Source organism: Alligator sinensis, unplaced genomic scaffold, assembly GCF_000455745.1.
Source record: "Alligator sinensis unplaced genomic scaffold, ASM45574v1 scaffold381_1, whole genome shotgun sequence".
In the NCBI taxonomy this organism is placed as follows: domain Eukaryota; kingdom Metazoa; phylum Chordata; order Crocodylia; family Alligatoridae; genus Alligator; species Alligator sinensis.
In genome coordinates, this window is record NW_005842440.1 from 819672 (window position 1) to 832773 (window position 13102).

General features: G+C 42.5%; 1 protein-coding gene across 25 annotated transcripts in view; it reads right to left on the reverse strand.

Moving 5' to 3' along the window:
* Positions 1–13102, reverse strand: part of RGS6 (regulator of G protein signaling 6) — a 578846-nt gene that overhangs the window by 85424 nt on the left and 480320 nt on the right. For all 25 annotated transcript variants that reach the window (XM_025212001.1, XM_025212004.1, XM_025212002.1 and 22 more), the window contains 2 exons: positions 8160–8270; positions 4940–5065 (listed from right to left, as the gene is read on the reverse strand). In XM_025212001.1, coding sequence (XP_025067786.1) covers positions 4940–5065; positions 8160–8270 — 237 coding nt within the window. The remainder of the gene's footprint in view (positions 1–4939; positions 5066–8159; positions 8271–13102) is intronic.

Consider the following 13102-nt stretch of genomic DNA (forward strand, 5'->3'; position numbering starts at 1 on the left):
ATAACAAAGGAGAGAAAAAAAGAACTAATTGATTTTCCTGCTCTAACATAAATAAATACCAGCCAATGACTAGATAATAAAGAGGGTTCAAACAAAGCCAGGAGTGTAGCGGGCCTGACAGTTCAGTTTTCTGGAACACAAAACATAGGAATGGATGTGTCTGTGTAGGTCACTGAATCCAGCCCTCTGCTATCACCAGCAGAGCTCCGCTGAAGCCACAGGGCAAAGATCAATTTTGCGTTCAGTTACAAAGGTGTGGGGTAACCCCACCGAAGTCAGAGTAGTAAAACAGGGGTTATATCTGTGTAGTAGAGGGTAGATTTTAGCTTCATTTGCCTTATTTCAATATTGAATATTTTATTCTTGAATGTAATATTGTACTATGTAGGGCACATTTCATGGACTCTCTTCAGTTGCAGTGCTGGTAGATTCCATGTCTACATGGTACAAGGCAATACTGTGCAGAGATACCTAAGCTAGAGCTGCATGGGGGGAGCTGGGGTACTGGAAGCATAAACCTACATTATCAGGGTGCTCACTAGGCTCAATTGCCCTGCTCCTCAGCAGACCACCATGTTAATGTGGCTGTCCTGCATCCAGCAGCTGAGCAAACTTGGGTACCTCTGCATGGTTCTGCATCATGCCATTTAAACATACAATCAGGTGAATACTGGAAAACTCAGGTTGGTCACTCATGACATATGGCTCTATTCTGCTTTTGATGTGCCTGCATAATCACTATCAGGGCTGTATCACTGTCCTGTATGACTAGACCCTTATGTGAAGTCATGGCCTAGTCTGTGTTGTTTAACTCTGTTCAACTTGGGGACCATGTCCAAACGAACGTGGATGTTTAGTTCTCTGGAGACAACTAATGGTGGCACAAGGTATACCGCCACTAGTTGTCCCTGGGAAATACCTGTTCCACGTGTGCTCTGGTGTACAGCAGGTTACCCCGGGTTGGGTAGGAGAGGATGAGGCCAGCACTGGGCTGGCCCCAGCAGCCTTACTTGGGGTCCTGGGGACCTCCCGGAGCTTCAGCAGCAATGATCCTGCCGCTTGAAGCCTGGCCAGCAATCACAGTGCAGCTCTGGCTGGCCAGGTTCGGGTTTTGAGCAGCGCATGCTGCCCCCGTGGATGCCACTCTGCTTTTTTTTCAGGAGGGTTTTTTTGACCCCTGGATAGCCAGGGGTCAAACCCCTCCCCCACCCCCACCCCGCGCTGCTCCTTTGCAGTGCAGAGGACAGCTGAATGTGCCATACGTGCCACATACCGCACAGTCATGCTCATTTGACGTGGCCCTGGTGGCCTTCTTTAGGTCCCATACAATGCATTTTGTATGTCAAAAAGAGCAAAGTATTAAAGATAATTATTTAAAAGAAAGCAAAATCAAAGGAGGAGGGGGAAAGTGTGCCACATTCTTCGCAGCACTGAAACCTCATCGTCAAGTGTTTTTATATTTTTTAAGCTGGCTGTTTGTGAAGGATGCTGCAGCAGTGAAATCATGGCCTCCCTAGTGAGCCTTAATTCATACCAGCCTACAGAAATTCCCTTCTGTTCCTGCAGGCGCCAGTCTTTAGAATTGCTCTACCTCACAGGCCTCCATTACTTCTTAGCCTGTAAACACACTCTACCTTAAGGTTAAAGAGAATAGATATTGGCATTAGAACTGGCTGGCAGTGACAGAGAAAGGTAATGACTTGATTTCTAATTACAGCACCCTATGGATTCATTTGAATAGGATGAGCGTATGAACATCAGCCAGAGGCAAAACCTTCTGCCCTGCATCAGTCCAAGCCAAATGTAATTAATAAAAGTAATCTGTAGAATGTACCATATTTAAATAGAGAAGTTTTAACTGAGGTTTTAGAGTTACAGCTTAATTGCCAGAACAAAGAACACAGATATGCTTAAGTGAAGGGAATGTGTAAAAACTCAGCAATTATTAAAGGAACATGTTTGGGTTAAAGATAATTTCATATAATTTTCTTAGTTGTAGCTCCCCAGAATATTAAAAGTAAAAGAATATATATGTTTTTTGTTTCTGTTGTTAGCACACTTTTTAGATTTCTCCCTAAACAATTAAAGAAGTTAGTCTGTTTCAACGTAGTTTAAAGTCATTTTCCAGTGAATTTGAATCTCACTTTCAGATTTTTACACATTAGCAGAGTCAAGGCTGGATTAACCCTTTAGTGGGCCCTAGGCAAACAAACTCGTGGGCCCCTACTTTTTTCAGTCAATAATTGTGATGTGTAAAATAAGCACAACTGGGCACCTTCTTCACTTAGGGCCCTAGGCATGTGTCTAGTTTGCCTATGCATTAATCTGGCCCTGAGCACATTGTTGTAAAATTAACTTGTTTGAACAATTTTTGCATGCATTTCATTCTTGGAGTTCACTCTCCACAAATGCACACCTACACACACACACACACACACACACACACACACACACACACACACACACACACACACACAACAAAAGACCCTGGAAATGCTGGATCAGATTCTAATCTGGTGTAAACTGCAGTAATCCCACTGATTAAAAAGTTATATCACTTTAAAACTGCTAGGAATCTGGCCCAATTTGATCCTCTCTCATCAACAAAACAAGTATTACACTTTCAGCACATACTCCCAAATACTGCCCCGCCAATGTACCCTAAGCCTATTCTAAGATGAGGACTATCTCCATGAGGGGGAGAAAGTGATACTGTCTCTGTGCCTATCAATTTTTGGCCACTGTACAAAGACTGCCAAACGTTGATGATAAATTTGGAATGTGCACAATTGTCTCCTTTCACTGAACACTACAGATTTGGCGGCATTAGAAATCCATTTGCTCACTCCAGGAACTTCAAAAATGCAAATTTAACCCGTGGAAGCTTATACTCAAGTTATATTAAATTTTCATATAAAAACAGATGTTCAGTTCAACTCTTACCCTTTCCCTCTCTCCCTTAAACAGCTACTGAACTTCAATTAGTGAGTGAGATCATTACGCACTTTCTGGAGACCCCTACTCAACAAATTTAATCTTAAATGTCCTGATTTTTATGCTTTAACCATTAGTGTTCCCTAACTTTTGCTACTGTGGTTTAAATTACCCATAATGCAGTAGCATGAAAATAAAAACAATAGTGGAAGGAAACTGATAGGGATTTTTTTCACGGAGTGCATAAATTAGCCACATTTTGGAAATTTTTATTTCCTATGCAGACCATGTATGAAATAATCAAAATATGGCTAACATGCATAGGAAATAAAAACAGGCCTTTAAAGTATATTTTAGAAGGTGTTCTTCCCATATACTCTTTTTCCATACATGACATGGGGAATTTTTTGATGAAAATAAGTTATTGGAAACTATATAATTTGAATTAATTGGGGAATAGGTTTGACTATCAGTCTCCATGAAAATTATTGGATGATGGTGTACTGTATAGGAGTTGTTGAATCATATGTTATATTCTATGAATTATTCAATCTTTTAAAATTAAGGAAATCTTAAAAATACATTTTGCTAAAACCCCAATAAACTGAGATGCACTTTTGCAGACTGATCATTTCCCTCTTTATTGCCAGTAGGTTTAACATAGGAATAAGCAAATCCTTACTTTTTCTAATTACAATCTCTTCTCTCTTGGATTCATGTAGTAAATCCACAGGAAACTTATGGCAGATTTGTTTTAGGTGTTAGCTATAGACACAAAAGGTGAATCTGACCTGAACTTCACCAGAAATGATGACAAGCCAGGGCACAATGTCACAGATAAGAGATTGCATATTATGTGGATACAAACACACAGGCAGGAGATGGGTGGCTGTATAAGGCACCAGCCAGGCTGCTTTTCATTTTGGATTCATTAGATTTTAAACACACTTTGTTTCAAAAAAAGGATATGAAATTATAACTGAGGGTTTGGTAGCACTGCCTGTTATTAAGATGATTCCCATTATGAAACTATTTTCTGTTGCTGATAACTTTGTCAGGCTTTAGCCATTCAGGTTGAAATTTCTTATGCCTGTTCTGTGTCTCATACTTAAGTTAATTTTTAGCCAGAATGTTTCAGTTGTTTCCCAGACTGAGCCTGGGGAAAAAATTGCTGTTTTGCTCCTGTAAAATTCTGAAGACCTCTTCTTTGAGAACTTCTGGTGTCCCCATATTTTAGAGCAGCGACCTGAAATCAGTACCGTAAGTGGAAGGGGGTGACCTAGGTAGCAGTACCTTTGGAAGCAGGGGCATATAAAAACAGCCACTGCTGCAGCTAGCTATGCTGCTGGTATCAGCACCAAGGCAGCCAGCGCTGTCTCCTGTGCTGCCACTGCCCAGGTCACAGACCTGCCCTGTTACATGACTTGGGGCGCAGCAAACTAAAACTCCTCCAAGAAGTTTTAGTTTGCTTCCCCTACAGCTGTGGAGTGAAGCACCAGGCTCCGTGCAGCTCAGAGCTCTGCAGGAAGCCCTGCAGGCAGCCTGGCAGCAGCCCGGGAAAGCAGGCTCTACCCAAGAAAAGTGGCGAGCCTGATCTTTCCTTCTCTCCCAGAGCTTTCCTGCATGCCTGAACTGTGCAGGGGCTGGGTGCTTCCCTCCGCAGCTGCGGTGCCCCCTGGGACCACTTGAGCCGGGTGCCTGCGGGTGGGTACTGCCTGGGGGGGGGGCCACTGCTGCCACAGAGAAGCACCAGCCTTCCCCCCACTCTCTCCAGCTCGGGGTCTGCTCTGCCCACTGGCAGCTCGCCCACACCTCCCCTCCAGAGAGGCAAGTAAGTCAGCAGGGTGTGTGTATGACATGGAGACTTAATTGGCCCTAAGTTGAAGCGGTGTTTTTTAAAACCCATCGCTTCAATTTAGGGTCCTCATTTCATCTACACACACCCAAGGCTGCTGGATTTGGCCCAATACCTGGGTGTGTTACAGCTCAAGTCAAGAGGTTTTACCTAAGGTTTTCAGAGCTGAATTCTGATTCCAGAAAACGAAGAAACTGGTCTCGCCCCACTGGGTCTTTCAGCACCTCATCCATGGAAAACCCCCATCTTTTCACTCGTTGCTGGCTGGGTTCTTTGCTGTTTAGGGGAGAGATAGAAATGAATGCTTATTTTCAGCCACATGTCCAAAAGCTGTCAACTGATTTAACTGAATATCAACAGGAGAAAGCTCACCACACCAGCACAAAATTTATTTTTTCATTAACCCACACAACTATGGGCTAACAAACACCCTAGAAAAAGAACTACCAAAGATCAGGCACGTTGCAGTATCAGACTTATTAACCTGTGAGTGGCCTATAATCTTGTGATATAAGATAGTACATGACAGATCAGTATTTAGGCAGAAGCAGGAAGACATAGAATCAAGGAGTTAGAATAAACCTAAGGGGCACCTAATTTAATTCCCTGAATAGATGCAGGATATATCACCATTTAAATATGATGTAAAAGTTTAGGTGTTTATGGTGACCACCTACATTAGAGGGAAATAAAGCTGATATTGAAAGGGCACTTTTTTATCTGCTTAAATGCTTCATGGTAACTTATCAATCACCATACAAGACAAGGACAATCAAACTGTGGTGCACAGATTGCAGGGTGGCCTGCAGAGCATTTGCTGTTGAGTCACATAGAACTGCCTGGTTGTTTGGTGCTGGCTTCTCCTATTCAGCTGCATAATTGCATTAGGAGCAGCTTGAAAATGCATTATGGCCAAGATTTCTAAAGGTGATGTATTTGAGTAGGTATATTTGAGTACCTCCATTTTTGGATGCCAGTATCTTTGATATATGAAGAAGGCAACCACCCTTTGATGGTCAGGCCCTTGTATGGTGTTACAAGTTGGACACTCCAAAACATTAATCCCTGAATCATTAATCATCTTTGAAAATATTATCCTAAATGCTATCCTAATATTATTTTTTTCATGAAAGTAATTTGTGTAGTTACTATGGAGAAATTGCATAATTAAAAACAGGAGGAAGTTGTACAGAGAGGTGCAAATCAGAGTGAGGTTTCCAGGGGACAATCTCTGCATTGACACATGTTCCATACCGCGTAAAGGTCTGATACCTTTGAGAAGAAGGTGGCCGCAAGACTAGCACCAAATATAACACCTCCATTAAAATATAGGATGGGTGATCACAAAAGTGACAGCAAAAGATAGGGGTTCTTGTGAGTGCAATGCCTATTTGAGCTATGTGCCTATTACCCAGATTGCGGCCAAGCCTTGATTTATGATCACAAAGAACTCTAAAATTAGAGAGTCTAAGGGAAAGCGGTATCCCTGCTGAAGTCAGAGAGACCCAGGAATTTAAATTAATGGTCCTGCTTATATTTTACTTTGGCACAGAGAATGAAGAAAGAAAAAATAAGTTGAAGGAAGAAGATGTTGTTTTAAAACACAATATCAAGGCCTGGAGTGAGTTGTGGTATGTTATGAGCTCCATCGGACATCTGAAGAGTCAAGTTCTGGTCTACCTTGAATTGCTTTACTTAGAGATGCATTTTCCAAAGCGTAGATTGCCATGACAGACTAATTGGGATGTCACAGTTACTGAACACTTCTCAGATGGACAGGGAACTTACCAGCATGTGGTGGGATTGAAAATGGGTGTCAACAAGTTCATTTTCCTGAAGGAAAAACCTGAAGGTCACGTTTCCCAATTTGGGAAACTGTCTTGCAGGCATTACAGTCTGTAGCTGGAACATTTAATTATAAAACAAACTGCAACTAGGTGCTGACACAGTTAGTGCTCTTGGAACAGAGAATAAATACAATTGCTGCATCTCTCATCAGTCAAATCCTTTCACTTTCATCACCAAGTGAATAATCTTCATCAGTGTAACATAGGATCCTAGCAGAGGCCAATCATTTCTTTTAAATGTGTACAAAAGTCCTGATATCAGGTTTAAATCAGAGTACTCAGGAGTATGTAAGTCTTTCATGAGACACCATGCTGAACACTTGGGTAGATACAGTATTAATATAACATTGGATGTCAGGGTACCTTGTAAGTGGGAGCTCACTAGAACTCTGTTTACACCACAGGGGCATTTTGCCATGGTTATGGCTGTTTGTTCCATATAAACCCAGTTAAGGAGATGAAAAAGGCATGCAGTCTTGTGGGGAAAAAAGAAAAAAGGAAAAGATTAAACACAAATGCAGACTATCTACTAGGAAATGAAGATAAGAGGAGTAGGGATTAAGAAAATGATTGCAGATCCCCATGCCTGGTGGAGATGGTAACCCATATGTTTGATGAAACACTCAAATCAATTACCCCTTCCCTGTATGGGCTTATTGCTATAGACTTGGACACTTTGCTGCCAAGTCTCCTTCTCCCCATAGTCACTGATTCATCATAGATTGGTCCTCTGGAGACAGACCTGGGATTTATTCCTTGGGGGTAAATGTCATAGTTGGGAATTAACACAGTTGGAATGAATTTTGTCACTTTCCTTTTGAATGTTTGCTTATCTTAATGTCACTCCCAGTACAGATTTGGTTTTGCCTAAGAATGCCAGCTGAATATTCACTCAGTAAGATCAGCTGCTACTTAGTCACCTGCACTGAGAATTAGCAATATGGTTGATGAGTACATGTAAATGAGCTGAGGAGGGGCTATCATAGGAATAGTGTGCTATTCCATTTAAGGGTGTTCCTGAAGCAGATAGGCATGTGCAGACATAATGATTCCAGTCTTGCCATCACCAGCTGTGTTAGTAGCTGGTGCTTCTATTCTTATGAGCATGGCTAATAAACATACTGGCTCTGACCTCCTATGTTTCATCTTCTGTAGTGATCCACAGCTGAATAAAGCAGGCATAAAATGTATCTGTCCTGACTTGGCGGCCCTATAAATGCATTTTCCAAAGATTCTTATGACTCACCAAAACACAAGGCACTGGAGAATGGTGACCCACCTTCTGCCCTTTTTACACATAGCTGACATAAGCAAGTGAGTTAAAAATAAGGCCTAAACCTCAATATGACAATTTAATATGGAGAGAAATAGAGTGTGAGCCCCTTTTCCTTGTAATCATGGATAACTTCTGAATGTACATGTATACACACGATCCATAGGGGAATGTGGGGACAGCAGTACCAATAAAATAGAATAATTGCTTTAACATTATTATACATAGCCAAGGAATTTCAATGTCTTACCTCATTTCTATGTCCCATAAGATAGTATCATCACTTAGCCAAGGATTGGAAGGTTCAGCGGGAGTTATAAAAGGATCATATTCCACATACTGCTCTGAGTAAGCTATTAAACTGTGACAGAAAAGAGAGAAAAATGAACAGTTATGACCTAATGCAGAGATTCTCAACCAGGGTATCACAACACACGGGGGTGCCATTAGATCCTTTAAGGGCAATATTGACACTGCTGGTGTATAAATGTCTATACATGACACAAAAGATAAACAAAGAGCCCATTTGTAGGTGCACTCACTGTTTTCTAAGCTGTGTTAACTGATTCACATTGCACAGTTCAAATCAAATTTCAATTTGATTTGAGGGTTAATAGGCAATCAAGGGGGTTTGCCCCCTTCGTCACAGACCAGTAGCCCCATGTGCTTGGGCAGGGCTGGGGGTTTAGTTAGGATGCTGATATTTAGTCACAGTAAGGCGTCGTCGACACATTTGACTTCGTAAAGGTGTTACTTTGTGCCTGATAACCTCTGTTGTGTTTCAGAAACCCAACTGAGTTTCCCTTGAGGGGACTGATATTTGAAATGCATATCTGAGTTCCTACGGACTGTTTTTCCTAACAACAATGCCATATATACATGCTAATTAATACAGTTTAAATTGTCTAATTCACACGGGCCTAGTCTGCATTAACTTTAATCCTTCTTCAATGAGGATTAGTTAATTCAGACTGGAGACAATTTTAATTTGGATGACAGACATCTACATGTATATAGTGATGGCTGTAGTCCAGATTAAACCTAGAAAAATGTAACATCTATAAACAGCCATAGATTTCAAAAAGGAATCCCTAGTGTCAAGAACATTCGGATCTGGTGTCTTTCCAATTTCTTTGCAACAGAAGAATTGTCCATTCATAGTTGCATATTTTCATAGTTGGTAGGGTCGGAAGGGACCTGAGCAGATCATCAAGTCGGACCCCCTGCCATGGCAGGAAAAAGTACTGGGGTCAACCGACCCCAGCAAGGGGTTTGTCTAACCTCCTCTTAAAGACCCCCAGGGTAGGAGCCAGCACCATTTCTCTTGGAAGTTGTTTCCAGATCCTAGCCACCCTGACAGTGAAGTAGCGCCTCCTGCTATCTAGTCTGAATCTCCCCTCTACCAGCCTGTGACCGTTATTTCTAGTCACTCCTGGGAGTGCTCGGGGGAACAGGGACTCCCCCAATGCCTACTGGTCCCCTCTGACCAGTTTGTAAACGGCCACTAGATCCCCTCTCAGCCTTCTCTTGTGGAGGCTGAACAGGTTCAGGTCCCTTAGCCTCTCCTCGTAAGGCCTGCCCAGCTGACCCCTGATCATGCGAGTGGTCCTCCTCTGGACCCTCTTCATGTTGTTCACATCCCTCCTGAAGCGCGGCGCCCAGAACTGGACACAGTACTCCAACTGCGGCCTGACCAGTGTCGCATAGAGGGGGAGGATCACCTCCTTGGACCTGCTTGAGATGCATCTGTGGATGCATGACAAGGTGCGGTTGGCCTTCCTGACTACGTCCTCACACTGCTGGCCCATGTTCATTTTGGCATCAATAATGACTCCAAGATCCTTTTCTGCCTCTGCACTGACGAGAAGGGAGTTCATTACTTTTCAATAGTGAAGAAATGATTGAAAGCTAAGAGTGAGGAGCTGCAGAGGAGATGTAGGGCCTGGTGGGGCTTTAATCCAGGTGTGTGGGGTGATGCAAGGAGTCCAGAAAAAGGCAAGAGAGGAAACCCCCCACACCTGGCTTTCACTATTGGTCTTAGGTTGATTGGAGTGACAGGGAGGTGATCCAGGGGGAGAGGCCGATTGAGCAGTGGGAGAGGGGTGATCCAGGGACCAGTGGCAGGTGGCAGGGAGATATGGGGGTGGGGGATGAAAGGGTGATCCAAGGAGCACAGTGGGTCCCTTCCCCACCCCCCCACCTATACTGCAGCTAGAGAGCAAGTGAGCAGGACAGGCACATAGCAGACTTGCAGACTTGCAGTCCCTAGCCATACCCCAGCTTGCAAGCCCTCTTGCCACAGGTCTGAGCAGTGCACATCAGATGGCATTAACTGTTAATGTGTAACTCATCACTAGCATGTGCTAACCTTAACATCAACTAGTATTCCTCACAATTAGCACCTGTTAACTCTAATTTGTAATCTCACCTTCAGGTATATCCACCTGTTGTCTCTTCTGTTTTACCAAGACCCCAGCACAAGCTTCACTGTATGCACCAAGTAATTTTATTGACTTGCATGGTATCGCATACAATATGCAAAGCATGTACATAAATCTTTGCAACTTCAGTGCCTGAGAATTTCAGTTCCTCAAGGCAGGGCCATTTTTGTGTTGTTTGTACAGTTTTTAGCCCAATGGTATTTTAGTATAATAATTTGTATGACAGTAGTAATTATTTAAAATACTATTACAATGATTAATAATAATAACTATCTTTTAACAGTCTTCTTTTTAATAAAAAATTGTAGAGAAACTTCAATAATTTTGTCACAAGCAGATCAGAATTATGTTGCTTTTCTGAACTGTGTTTGGAGCTAGCTAAATCATTAGTGTCTTCAAAACAAGGATGTATTTAATCCAGAAGTGAACTCCTTTGGACAATTTTTTTCTCCCATTATTTGCTGAGTTTTATCTAGGAATTTCTACACATCAGTTCATTAAATAAGGTAAACATGTTTTACAATACTTATAGGCTGCTCTAGTTTAGTTGTGCTCATCCAAGTTAAACTTCTTCCTCTGGTCTTTCACCCACTGAAAAGGTCAGAAAGATGAAAAGAAGTTGCTTTGACCTGCCCTACTGTACTGTTTTCTGTTTGTGCTAACTGGTACCTGGAGGCATTAAAACTGTAGACTTTGTAACCTAAACAGGTTCTCTTTGAACCTCAGGGTGTCCAGTCCTGCCTTATCTCATTTTGTTAATTATATTTCATGACAGCCCTGGGTAGGGGGTTGCAGGAAGGAGCAACATCTAATTTCAGAGAGCAGCAGTAAACCGAAAGCTAGAAATGTGTGAGGGGAGGTTAAAAAAAGGAATCAATCAGATACCCTCAGCTGTGAAACTTAAATGGCTTTTAATGAAATAAAGAAGATGCATTAGTAGCACTACAAGTGGTGGCAAAAATAAACAAATAAAAATGTCTAAATACATGTTGCTGCTATAGCATAAGGACAACAGCTAAGCCACATGAGGTCTAATTAAAGTTACAGGCAAATAGGATAGGAAGGGAGAGCATTTATACGGACATGTAAATGAAGGCTTTTGGCTTTTCATGTAATGCCGTATAATTCTAGTAGGGAATGAAGTAGTTATTGCTCACTGAACTGTGCAAAGTTGGCATTAGACACTTGTCATACGTGTACATGTATGGGGCCCTGCAGTGGATTCACAGTAACCTTGACACAGCTGACACCCACCAAAAAAATCTGCGACACCTGCAGGTTCATAGGAAAGCAGAACTGGAACGGACCTCACCGGATGATCTAGTGCAGCCCCTAAGATGCCAGGTTCAGGGACCAGCTTGCAGTATAGTTGGAGGAGCCCACATTTACCTTGGGCATCATTATAGTGTTATATCAACAATATATGATTGTTATATCAACACACAATGATGCAAAATATGAGAAGTGACAAGAGAAATACAAGCTGTAGCAGGCTGACTCCCCCTTAGGCAGACACAAGAGCCAGCTTCCTCATAAAAGCCTGTCAGCTCTTGGTTCCAGTCTGCTTATTATACATGTGGAAAGCTCTTCACCCCAGCAAACAAAACAAGCAAACGTGCAAAGAAGGGATGGAAAATCAAACCTCAGGTCTTTCTTCAGACCTGGAGCAAGACAACCCAAGCTCAGTGCTAGTGCTGCTGCTTTTTTTCCACCCCCCGGCATACCAACTTCCCCCTCCCTAGCTTCCCTCCTTGGGAGCTTTTAATTTCCTCTGAGTCTAGCCAATCATCTCTGTCAGCTGGCCCAGCATTCCTAATCAGGTAGGTTATTATCCCCTAACCCCTTGCAGCTGGGCTCCAGCCCCTAAGCCATGCATCTTGTTAAAAAAGCACTATGAAAAGGAGCGAGTACAGCTGGGGGTGTTAAATTATAGGCTCCTCCTCCCCCAAACCACATTCTGAAGTCAATTATGTCCGTGTCAACTGGAGAAAAAAGTGTGGATGACACAAAAGGAGAGTGATTGTGGTGAGGTCTTCTGGCGGATGCAGCAATTGAGTGACACCTACACCTCCAAGGATTGCTATGGTTGGCGGACATATCTGCATGAATAAGAATCTGAACAGGATGCATTGAGGGAATTTTGCTGAGGGTGCCCAGCCTGCTTTTCATTTGCTTTTTAGCATGAAAAATGAGAAGCGACTGGCACGTCTATTCCCAAGGTGGCTCAGCACCTTTTGTGATTTAGCTTCAGTTGAGAACCACAGCAGCAAAGGAAGTGAGATGGTATTTCATATATCAGTCTTCTCCGGGCATTACCACAGAAGTTGTGTGAAGGCTAATTAGCTAGACTAAAATGTCTTACTAATACTGAAACTTGTTTCCATCCCTATGTTTCCTTATTACTCCCTCTCCCCTCCCTTCCCCCACTTTTGGTATTCTCTCATTGGTGGCCTGAAATGACTTTATACTGTATGGAAAATTTACCAGGTGCTTCTGCACAGACTGACTACAGCTGTCAGATTTCAGCTGTCTAACAGAGGACATAGAAAGGAAATCTCAGTTGTGCTGTAGCGTGCAGACCTGCTACACTGTCAACTGAATTAGTCCCTTAAAGTGTGGATTTACTCTGAAAAGAGACTCTTTACTAATAGCACCATCTTATTTGACAGATCTGCTGCTTGTGTGTGTTCAGCACTGGACAGGATGACTCAAAGGACAACGTTTGTCTTAGATTCCTGTTCTCACTAACTCT